General features: G+C 44.8%; 1 protein-coding gene across 4 annotated transcripts; it reads left to right on the top strand.

Moving 5' to 3' along the window:
• Window positions 1-854: 854 nt before the first annotated feature.
• On the top strand, window positions 855-11,380 carry TMEM219 (transmembrane protein 219). 4 transcript variants are annotated; one of them, XM_055341092.1, is made up of 6 exons: window positions 855-987; window positions 1,994-2,195; window positions 2,582-2,771; window positions 8,262-8,491; window positions 9,886-10,055; window positions 11,281-11,380. In XM_055341092.1, exons 2-5 carry the CDS (start codon window positions 2,031-2,033, stop codon window positions 10,021-10,023), a joined length of 723 nt encoding a protein of 240 aa, XP_055197067.1. In that variant the 5' UTR covers window positions 855-987; window positions 1,994-2,030; the 3' UTR covers window positions 10,024-10,055; window positions 11,281-11,380. The 4 variants fall into 4 exon arrangements, with proteins under 4 accessions (XP_055197067.1, XP_055197068.1, XP_055197066.1 ...); XM_055341093.1 differs by having other exon boundaries at window positions 861-987; window positions 1,997-2,195; XM_055341091.1 differs by lacking the exons at window positions 855-987; window positions 11,281-11,380 and adding an exon at window positions 10,901-11,271 and having other exon boundaries at window positions 1,007-2,195.
• Window positions 11,381-11,957: the final 577 nt, after the last annotated feature.

Here is an 11,957-nt window from a genome sequence, read left to right as displayed (position 1 = left end):
GAATGGTCCTGGCACCCTTGTTGATTATTTTACCGTATGTGAAAGGGTTTGGGGCTATACATTTTGCAGGAGGGGGTGGTACAGGAATGACGCGGTCCCTGTCTTAACGCAGCCTCAGTAGAGGTTTTGTTTCAAGAAGTATTTGTCCAGCGCGGTTGTGTTCAGTGCACACTGGGCCCATGTTTTCCCACACTTTTGCCTCGTAAGCTTCCCATACAACCAGTGAAGTAGGTGGGCTGAACCCGTTTAACAAACTCAGTTCCCCAAAAGAGCACTGTTATGGCTTGTGCAGAGGCAGGCACAAAGTTAGGATTTGAACCCTGGGTTCTTGGCTCCATGCGTCCTGCTATTTCAGGTAAGGTGGACTTCGATGTCCTCATCTCTAAAATATGGGCAAAAATGAAATGAGATGGTCTCTACTAAGCAGTCTGGCAGCCACAGGATCCTAGGCATTAAGGAGTCCACCAAAACCCGCGGCCGAGCGTGAGGTGTACACGTTAGGCCTGCAGAGGGGAGCGGAACCCAAACAGTCCGGAAGGCCAAAGTCCTAGGGCTGGAGTTCCGCCCCCGGGCGGACCCCAAATTCTTACCCGGAACCTGGGCGCGGCTGGGCTGTGCGACTGGCGCGGGAGGGGGACGAGCCAACAGAAAAATGCCTGCGACGCGATTCCCGTTGAAATGCCCTAGTGTCTCCGGAGTGAGGCTTTCCAGTTCTAACACCGTCCCTACTACAATCAGCTCCTCTGCCTCTCTGCCTTTGGCTCACCGATTGCGGAGTAGTTTCTTCTCCGTTGCCCCTTCCTTGGCTTCCTTCTTGGTACGTCCCCACCCAGTCTGGGAAGGGCCGGGCGGCTGCCCGCGTAGACACTGCGCATGCGAATCCCCACCGCGTGGGTGGGGAAAGGGTTGGGGGGGCACGGACCCCGCCCCTTCGCTGCTCCACGCGTGACGTCGCGGGGGGCGCCGGCCTCCGCCCGGCTCCGAGCGGTGAGAGGGAGCGGCAGGCGGACCCAACGCCGCAGAACCGGGAAGGGATGTTGCGGGTGTTGAGTTCCTGCAGGAGGGGCTTTGCGGGGGGGAGGGGAGGCCCAGGGGCACCACCAGCCGCTGAACTCAGGCCCTGCCCTCCCCCTTCGTGCTTTCTTCCCCTTTCCAGACGTGCGGGGCCGGGAGGCAGGGCAGGGGCTGGGCATTTGTGACACCTGCATTTCCCCGAAGCCCTCCTTCTCCCCCCACCCCATATGTTTATCCCGGTTTCCAGATGTTCCTTTTCATCAGGCTGTCGCTTCTCGCTTGGAAAAGGGAAACAGAAGATGGATTTCAGACCTTGGCCATGCCACTCTGTGAAAGTCCCCAGAACCTCAGTTTCCACCACAGTATTTTTTGCGTTGCTTCACCTGGTTTTAAAGATCAGTATGACACAGTGAAATAGAAAGGAAATGGACATTTGTTGAATTCCTGCATGGCTGAATACTATGCAAAACTGCTTTATTTGTCACATTTAGTCTTCATTATTTGGTGTTCTTTCACAGATCCTTAAGCTCACAAAGGTTAACTGATTTTTCTAACATAGCCAGTGAGTGGCAGAGGAGGATACAGATTGAACCGTCTTGCTCCAAAGTGGAGTTCTCATCAGACACTTCCTTTGTTTAGGCTATTGGATGGCACCGCTCTTCAGCCAGACCCTCGCCCCAGAACAGCTGCTTCCTGAATTTCTCCCCTTGACAGTTCTGGGTTCTTTTTTCCAGCACAGTGTGTTCTGCTTTGCTTCTGCCTTGATTACTTCAGAAATGAAATGCAGCAAACATTTATTAAGTGGTGCAGGGGGATGAACACTGGAAGTCAAGAGCCTTGGATTCTTGTCCTGGCTCTATCATTAAGTGGCTGTGTGGCCTTGGGGAAGTTCTTGGTCTTTTCAATGCTTTAGCTTCCCTTTGAATAAAATGGGTAAGTGCCTTCTGACTGGCAGGCTCTTGTCCATCCTGTCCTCCAGCAGGCTCTCCGTGGAGCCCCGGACCTCTCTCCTCCCCATGGGCAGCTGCCAGGCAGGGCACAACCTGCATCTCTGTCTGGCCCACCATCCGCCTTTGGTCTGTGCCACTTTGATCCTGCTGCTTCTTGGCCTTTCAGGCCTAGGCCTCGGCGGCTTCCTCCTTACTCACAGAACTGGCCTGCGCAGCCCTGACATTCCCCAGGTGAGTACTTTCCTCATCCTTTTCATACAAGCTTGCACATGCTGCTAATCTCTCACCTCTCTCCCACTTTTCTTTTGTTTTTTTTTTTTAATAAATTACTTTTTTATTGGTGTTCAATTTACCAACATACAGAATAACACCCAGTGCTCATCCCGTCAAGTGTCCCCCTCAGTGCCCATCACCCATTCACCCCCATCCCCCGCCCTCCTCCCCTTCCACCACCCCTAGTTCATTTCCCAGAGTTAGGAGTCTTTATGTTCTGTCTCCCTTTCTGATATTTCCCACACATTTCTTCTCCCTTCCCTTATATTCCCTTTCACTATTATTTATATTCCCCAAATGAATGAGAACATACACTGTTTGTCCCACTTTTCTTTTGCACACAGGACTGGGTCTCTTTCTTGAGATCTTTTGGCCAGCTGACCCTGTGCCCCGTGAATGGGACAGTCACAGGGAAGTGGCGTGGCCCTCACGTCGTGGGCTTACTGACCACTTTGAACTTTGGAGATGGTCCAGAAGGGAACAAGACACAGACATTCCAAGCCATGGTCCTGGGTAGTCAGATGGGATTGAAAGGTGAGATCAAGGGCGCCTAGGTGGCTCAGTGGTAGAACGGCTGCCTTTGGCTCATATCATGATCCTAGGGTCCTGGGATTAAGTTCCACATCAGGCTCCCCACAGGGACCCTGCTTCTCCCTTGGCCTATGTCTCTGCTTCTCTCTTTGTGTCTCTCATGAATAAATAAATAAAATATTTTAAAAAAAAGGTGAGATCGAGGAGGACTATGGGTTGAGGATCAGAACACTCAGGGGTGGGCCCTGTCTCTGACCTCCCCAACCTGGTGACCTTGGGAATATCCTTTGGCCTTCGTCACTTCTAGTAAGGACTAGATACTTTCAGTGAACATAGTGACACTCTGTGGGTTCCCTATGTTTTCTCTCTCCTCTTTCAGCACCTAATCTTGGAGGTGTGATAAGATGGGGTAGATTTGACTTAATGTTCTTTATCATCCCTCTTCATCCCTACTGCTTTCTCCTCTTAGAGGCACCTTCTTTTTCTCATGGATATTCAAGAAACATACCCTGTTCAATTAAGCAAGTGTTTTGAGTGCCTGCTCTCAGGCTCTCTTAGCACAGCTCTATGTGCTATGGAGGATACAGAAAAAATTAGATATCATCCATTCCCACAGAGCTTAGAGTCTCCTGGGAAAATGATGGGGGGAGGGGAGGGAGTCAGTGGGTGCCATTGACTCTTGTATGAGATTTGGCCTCAGGTTCCTTGTCTGAAATTGGGGAAATGAAAAGAGAGGAGAGAAAGGTGGAACTCCCCGGCTTCTGTGGTCCTTTCCGACACTACCATTCTAAGATTCTCTTGTGAGATTGCGTGTGTGTGTGGGGGGCCTCTTATGTCCAGGTGTACGTGTTGTGATAAAAAAAATGAGAATAAAGGAAGGTATCTGATATATACAGACTTGAGATAATTTTTCCTATTCTTTTTATTTTGTAAACATATATACATCAGCTTTACCATAAAATTCACACATTTAACATGTACAATTTCGTATAGTCACAGAAGTGTGCAACTATCACCACAATCAATTTTAGACCATTTTCATTCTCTCAAAATAAATCCTGTACCCATTAGCAGTTGCTTCCCTTTTCCTCTTAACCTTCCAGACCCAGCAACTACTTATCTCTCTTTTTCTGTAGCTTTACCCATATCATTTCATATAGTATGTGCTCTTTTGTGGCTGGCTTCTTTCAAGTATAGCATGTCCATGTCATAGCACATATCAATCAGTACTTTGTGTTTTTAGTGCTGAATAATATTCATTGTATGGATATTCCACATCTTATTTATTCATTCATCACGTTGATTGATACTTGGATTGTTTCTACTTTTTGACTATTACGAACAATGCTGCTGTCAACATTCACATACAAGATTTTGTGTGATCATACATTTTCATTTCTCCTGGGGGAAATGAAATACCTAAAAGTGGAATTGCTGGGTCATATTGTAACTCTATATTTACTCTTTTGAGGAACTGCCAGACTGTTTTCCAAAGTGACTGCACCATTTTGTGTTCTCCCCAGCACTATGTGAGTTCCAATTTCTCCACATTTGTTATTATCTGGCTTTTTTTATTCTAGCCATCCTAGTCATTGGGAAGTAGTATTTCACCATGGTTCTGATTGGCATAGTTCATGATACTGAGCATTTTTTTTCATGCACTTATAAGACCTTTGTCTATTTTTTTTAAGATTTTATTTATTTATGAGAGAGAGAGAGAGAGAGAGAGAGGCAGAGACATAGGCAGAGGGAGAAGCAGGCTCCATGCAGGGAGCCGGATGGGGAACTTGATCCTGGGATTCCAGGATCACGCCCAGAGCCGAAGGCAGACGCTTAACTGCTGAGCCACCCAGGCATCCCTCTTTGTCTATCTTAGAAGAAATATATATTCAGAGTTTTGCCTTTTAAAAAAATTGGATGATTTGTTTTTTAATTATTGAGTTATAAGAGTTCTTTATATTTTCCCCTATCTGATGTATGACATGCGGATTTTTTCTCCAATTCTCCGGGTTGTCCTTTCACTTTGTTGATGGTGTTCTTTGAAGCACAGAAGTTTTACTTTTGATGAAATCCAGTTTATTTTTTCTTCAGTTGCTTGTGCTTTTAGTGTCTTGATTAAGCAGGGGTTGCCTAATTCAGGCTCATGAGGATTTCCCCTATATTTTCTACTAAAATTTAATAGTTTTAACTCTTACATTTAGCTCCGTGATCCATTTTGAGTTAATTTTTGTGAATGGTGTGAGGATGGGGTCCAACTTCATTCTTTTGCAAGTGACTAACCAGTTGTCCCAGCATGTTTTTTTTTTTTTTTTAAGATTTTATTTATTTATTCATGAGAGACACAGAGAGAGAGAGGCAGAGACACAGGCAGAGGGAGAAGCAGGCTCCATGCAGGGAGCCCGACGTGGGACTTGATCCCAGTACTCCAGGATGATGCCCTGGGCCGAAGGCAGGCACCAAACTGCTGAGCCACCCAGGGATCCCCATGTCCCAGCATGTTTTATGGAAAGACTGTTCTTTAACTTTTAATAGTATCAGCGCCCTATTGAAAATCAGTTGACCATGGATGTGTATATAGGTTTATTTCTGGACTCTCAGTTCTAGTCCATTGACATATGTATCTATCCATGGTAGCACCACACTTGTAATCACTGTAGCTTTGTATTAAGTTTGAAATCAGAAAATATAAGTCCTCAAACTTTGTTCTTTTTAAAAACTGTTTAGATTATTCCAGACCCCTTTAATTGCCATATGAATTTTGGATTCAGCTTCTCAAGTCCTGCTTCTGTAAACAAGCCCTTTCCTTTTCATAACAGTTAGAAAGAGAATAATACCATCAAAGATTATTCTGGACAAAATAAAAAATAATCCACCTATGATTGTATCATCTAAGTAATAATTATTGAGCACCTATTGTGTACCAAGCATGGGGAATATAGAAATATCTAAGACACCTCAAGCTGCTTATAGTTTAGCAAGGATACAGATGTGAACCGAAGTAAATACCTTCCAATGTGTGAAGTAGCACACAAGGTACAGTGGGATTACTCAGGAGTCTGTCAAGCAGGGTTAGTGAAGATAGGCTTTTCCAAGGATTTAGTGCCTGAGATGAGGCTTGAGGAAGATTTCGGAGTGTACTCTTCCAGGCAGAAGGACAAGCATATGCAAAGGCGTGCGATGGAGACCATACTGGCATGTTTGAGACCTTCAAAGGGTTCAGTTTGACTGGTGCAGGGGAAGCGGTGTTGACTGAGTGCAAGAGATGCATTTGAGGAAGCAGACAGAATCCTCTGGAGGATCTTGTATGCCAGGCCCAGGTAGTTGAACTTTATCTGGTACATTGGGCAAGCTCAAAATTTTAGTCAGGAAAATAGGGTTTTGTTGTTGTTCTTTTGAAAAGATCACACTCTGTGGGCTGACTGCCTGGTGGAAGCGTGTCCAGAGCAAGAAGACCAGGTAGGAGGTGATTGCAATGGAAAGATAATGAGAAAACCCGAGCTAAGACAGTGCTGTGAAAGAAGGGGACTGATCCCAGAGAGACATTGGCAGTGGATTGACAGGGCTTGGTGACTGATTCAATCTGGGGAACGTAGAGAAAGGGGGAGTTTCTCTTAGAAAATTTTACAGTTACATTTCTTAGTTCTTATGATTTATATACTAATTTGTATTTCTTTTTTTTCACTTACTTTTTTTATTACTGCCTGGCTTGACCATTATTATTTTAATGGATGTAAGGTGATCCATTAAGTGGTTGGGCCGTCATTTGTAATGCTTTTCCTAGTGTTAAACATCTCTGTTGCTTCCTATTTTTTGGTATTATTTGTGGTCACAATAAACATCTTGGTATAGTTTTCATTTTTCTTTTGAATCCTTTCCTTAGGATGAGTTTCTATAAATGATATTACTGAGTCAAAGGGTATGGACTTTTTTTTAAATAGATAAATTCAGTTTGTTGTGGATTTGGACCACATGGAAGTATACAAAACACATGTAAAAATCCACCTCACCCCTGCAGTGTCTACAGTTTGATGGGCATCTTTTCAGTCAGGATCTGTATCCATTTAAAATTGCAACAGATACAGCCACATTGTCTTCTAAAAGGTATCATTCATTGAGAGTGCCCATTTCCCCACATGTTCAGCAACTCCTGTTATTATTAGTCTTTTTAATTTTTACCAACTTAATGAACAAAGGAATTACCTGATTGTTTTTCATTACTTTCTTCTGATTATTAGTAAGGTTGAATATGTTCTTATAGGTTTATTGGCCCCATTCATGCCTCCGTGAATTTCCCATTTAAATCCTTTGCTCATTTGTCTTTTAAGTTATTTGTCTTTGTCGTCCTGATTTTTAGGAGATCCTTATATGTTCCGGATTGTAAACCTTTTTGCTAATTAAATATAGGCATTTTGGGGTCCCTGGGTGGCTCAGTTTGTTAACCATCTGACCCTTGGTTTCAGCTCAAGTCAGGATCTCATGGGTTGTGAAATCAAGTCCCATGTTGGGCTCCACTCAGAGAGGAGTCTGCTTGAAGAATCTCTCCCACTGCCCCTTCTCCTCTCAAATAAATAAATCTTTACAAAACATATATAGGTATTTTCATCTATTCTGTTACTTTAAAAAATTTTTATTTAAGATTTCATTTATCCATTTGAGAGAAAGAGAGATCATGAGCAAGAGTGGGGGCAGGGGGAGGGAGAGCAGGCTCCCTACTGAGCAGGGAGCCCAATGAAGGGCTCCATCCCAGGACTCCAGGTTCATGATCTGAGCCAAAGGCAGACACTTAACTGACTGAGCCACTCAGGTGCCCCACTTTTTAAATTATCTTTCATCATAGAGAAGCCTTCAACTATTAAAAAGTTAAGTTTATTGTTATTGTCCTTTACTCAAGCTTTTAGGTCTTGTGTCTTTTCTAGGAAGGCCTTCCCCACTTTAAACTTAGAAAATATTCTTCTGTATTTTCTTTGGGTTTTGTTCTGTTTATTTTGTTTGTATAGATCTCTAACACATCTGGACTTTATTTTATAGTGTGAGATGAGTCTAACTTTTTTTTTTCCCAAATGGAAATTGTCCCAAGGCCATTGACTGAGTAGGCTTCCCATCCTTTCCCTGCTAATTTGAAATGGAGTGTGAACCTTTTCATGGATTTTGGCACCTAGCAGGGAACTGCTTTCTTAAAAAGGACAGACTAGTTTATACAGACTGACGTTGGCAATGTGTATCTGCACCCCATTTCACTGCAACTTTGTGAGTATTGGCATGATTGTTGTATTGATTGTAAGCAAACATAATTCACTTTTTGTTTATATTGGTACACAGTTATTGTCCTTTCTCAACGACACAATGATGGTATAGAGAGTACTTTATTGAACAGACTCAATGCCAACCCGGCTGTTACTGAAGGAAGCCTTAGGAATGAATGGAAGTCTGAAAATGGATGGCTTCCACCCCAACCTCCATCTTCTTCCACCACCTCTCCTATGTCTCTTATAGGATCTTCTGCAGGAGAGCTGGTCCTCATTACTGCCAAGGTGACCACAGAAAGGACCCCAGGAACCTGCATGTATTTTAGTGCTGCTCCAGGAATCCTGCCCTCCAGCCAGCCACCCATATCCTGCTCAGAGGAGGGAGCAGGAAATGCCACCTTGAGTCATAGGATGGGTGAGGAGTGTGTCAGGGTCTGGAGCCACGAAGGCCTTGTGCTCACCAAGTTGCTCACCTCGGTAAGAGCCTGGGTTGTTGGGGTTTCATGACTGCCATGCTGAATGCTCTGTCCCGAAGGCTTCTGGGGGCAGTTTTACCTAGTAGAAAAGGCACAGGCTCTATAATTCTGCCTCAGCTTGCTGTATGACCTTGAGCAAGCATCAGAGCCTCTCTGAGCCTCAGCTTCCTCATCTGTAAAATGGAAAACATAATACTACCTCATGATGCCAACAAATAAAGATGAATGAGAATGAATGTCAGGTGCCCGGTACAATGCCTGCTACGTAATAGAGATCGGATGAGTGACAGTTATTACTATTAATGATTGTCTTTAAACAGAATAAAATACGATTTCCACTTTAAAGGAATGCAGAAGCGTAATAAGAGGCAGAATGGGCTAATCGCTATCATAGAGATGTGAGCAAAGTGTTATTCAAACACAGAGTAAGGAGCAATTAACCCTAACTTGAACATTTATGGAGAGCGCTTCACAGAGAAGGTAGCATTTATGAAAGGGAATTGTGTACAGTAGTTTATAATGTACAAAGTGCTTTCAGGTTCATTATCTCATTTGATCTTAAAATAGCCTTTTGAGGTAGCTGTTATTATCCCATTTTACAGATGAGGAAAGAGGCTTAGAAAGAGGGAGTGAATTGCCCAAGGCCACACAACTGGTTAAGTGGCAGACCAAGGATTGCAACCTATGCCTTCTGACTGCCTATGCCTTCCCAGGCTTTATCTGCCCTTTCAGGGTGACCCTTGAAGAGGACGAAGATGTGGGCAGAGAATGCGATAGAGGGCGTTTGGAAGAAGAAATACATTCCAGGCAAAAGGACCAGCATGAGCACACAGGCCTAGAAGTTGAAAAGTGTTCAGTCTTTGAGGGCACTCCATGATGAGGGCCTTAGGAATGGCTGAAGGGAAGAGACAGAAGAGATGCAGGGGCCTGATTGTGAGGCTAAAACACTACGACTTGATGCTGTAGGCCATAGGGGAGTGGGGAGAGCCTGCCTGAGTGCAGGAGACAGACCAGTTAGGAGGCTGCTGTGTACTTGCCTACACGTTACCAAAGAGCCTGGCAAGGAGCATCACTTAGGAGCTTAGAATCAGAGAAAATACTGGTGTCCAGACCTGGCCCTGCTTGAGCATAGGATAGTAGGGAACTTTCCTATCTCATGGAGACTTTATGGGGATTCACTTCAGTGGTTGGACAAGAAAGCAGTTCGTATACCATCAAGACAGTTACCTTATATAGAAATTAGATTTTCCCTTTGGTTCCCTGGCTGTAGAGAGCCCTCTCCCCCAATAGGGGCTTCTCTCTATGGCCCTAGGATAAGGTGTCTCCTTAGGAGAAGATTCTCTACCGTCCCTCTCTCTCATTTATTCCTCTTTACCCCCCTTTGGTCATCCTTAGGAGGAGTTGGCTTTGTGTGGCTCCAGACTGCTTGTTTTGGGCTCCTTCCTGCTTTTCTTCTGTGGCCTTCTCTGCTGTTTCACTGCTGTGTGCTTCCACCCACGCCGGGAGTCCCACTGGTCTAGAACCCGGCTCTGAGGGCACTGGCCTAGTTCCCATCTTGTTCTCAGGTAAGGTTCTTTGCTCCAGTCCTGTGGGAGTAGGAGATGGAGTGGGGGTGGCAAGTATACCTGTGAGAAGAGTCATTCCTAAACACTATGGTTTGGTTTTACTTATTTTTGAACTTTATGTAGATGGAATATACATATTCTTTTGTGACTGACTTCTTTTGGTTAGCATTCTGATTTTAAGATTCATCCATACCTGTAGTTCACATCCAAGCTTTTTGGCAACAGTGGTGAGTTAAGAGAGTTCAGATTTGATGATGCATCCTGAATATGACTTATGCTTACCTTGCTTTTGCCCTGAAATTCTGATACCCAGTTTTATGATGCAAATTTTGTAAAACTCATCCTGGACAGTGCAAAAGGATTGATGATGCCCATTTGCTAGGCACATAGTATGTGCCCAAGCATTTTATTTTTTATTTTTTAAAGATTTATATATCTATTCATGAGAGACAGACACACAGAGAGGCAGAGACACAGGCAGAGGGAGAAGCAGGCTCCTCACAGGGAGCCCGATGTGGGACTCGATTCTGGATCCCGGGATGATGCCCTGAGCTGAAGACAGACTCTCAACCACTGAGCCACCCACGTGTCCCAGTGCCCAAGAATTTTACATGCTTTATCTTTTCCATCAGCCTTCATTACATTTAGAAAAAAGTGATTTTGCTAACAGGATCTTTGGAGGAACACAAAAAGGTAGCAGTGGGCAGGGAACATATTGGCTAACTAGTTCATTTGTCTGGTCGTTAAGGGAAAAAAAATTTCTCTAAAAAAGTCTCACTCTGTCAGGTGGACATCATATAATTTGAGAGTTATCTGTTATCACCCAATTCTTAAACTGTTCTCAGCTTCAACAACTGGTTGCTGGGCCCTCGGAGATAGCCATGGGAGAAATGGAGATACCCCAAGCCCAGGGAAGGGCTCTGACCAGAGGAACTGGCCACTCAAGATCAACGTTGCTTATTTTCTTCAGGGCTAGGCTCCACCAACCTGGATAGGAGATGGTGGAATCCTCTTTGCCTTTCTTAGATCTGAGTAGACTGGGAAAGGAAAGCTCTCTGGCTCCTGGTGGATCCTGGGGTCCTAAAGCCACTCACCCAGTCCCAATAAGCACTTGGACCGATCTGTAGTTGCCATTTCCTCTGCTCCTTCCTCACTGTTTTCAGCCATCCCAGAGCTTCCCCCAAGGGTTCTCTCATCTGCCCTGGTTTTTCATCTTTTTCTCCAGGTGTGAATCTTTTTCTCCAGCCTTTGTTCTGAGTTGGAAGAGATGTTACAAAACATGAAGAGCTGGAATGTGGGGGGAATAAAAGTCTTTTTTTGCCCAATGTTGCCCAGGGTGTTTATTGGGGATTGGGTTGAAGTGGGAATTTCAGGGTAAACAGGTTTGGGTGACTTTTGCTTGTTGACACTTAAGTTTGGGATACAGGCTGGCTAGGGCGTGGATTGCTGCAGCTATGTCCTCTATTGTGACTTACCTTTGGAAAACACCTGATTTTGATCACAGAACTGCCACTTTATGTCTTGTTTTCTTCTATGAAATAAAATCGATAGTTTCAACTAGTTGAGAGAATCAGGTGGGTATGGTCATGGGAATGCTTTGACATAAATGCTGTGTGACCTTGGTTAGGTCATGCAATTGTGAGAGGCCTGCTTCCTGAAGGGGTTTGACGGATTGAGTTTTCCCAGCAAAGATTCTTCGAACTTGGGAGGCCACGTCCTGGCAGTATGGTTACTAACCAGAGGAGTCCGTTTTCCCGCCTTTTCCACGCCCAGCAAGCCTCCTTCCCTGGCTCCTCCCAACCGCTACCTATACGCAGGCGCAGATCACGGCTGCTTCTTTCCTTCCACTGGCGCCCCCTCAAAGCTTCCCCTAGCAACAAGCTCGGGCTCAGCGCTAAGGAG

The sequence above is a fragment of the Nyctereutes procyonoides genome, unplaced genomic scaffold (genome assembly GCF_905146905.1).
Source record: "Nyctereutes procyonoides isolate TBG_1078 unplaced genomic scaffold, NYPRO_anot_genome, whole genome shotgun sequence".
Lineage (NCBI taxonomy): Eukaryota > Metazoa > Chordata > Mammalia > Carnivora > Canidae > Nyctereutes > Nyctereutes procyonoides.
Note: the sequence above shows the minus strand (reverse complement) of the source record. Positions and strands in the feature narration are given on the sequence as shown.

Bases quoted from the DNA above. Each gene is read 5' to 3' on its own strand.
- TMEM219 (XM_055341090.1), top strand. From the start codon at position 1,944: ATGGGTAAGTGCCTTCTGACTGGCAGGCTCTTGTCCATCCTGTCCTCC. The intron at 2,196-2,581 runs GTGAGTACTTTC...TTTTGCACACAG, and splicing joins GCAGCCCTGACATTCCCCAG to GACTGGGTCTCTTTCTTGAG. The intron at 8,492-9,885 runs GTAAGAGCCTGG...GGTCATCCTTAG, and splicing joins TCACCAAGTTGCTCACCTCG to GAGGAGTTGGCTTTGTGTGG.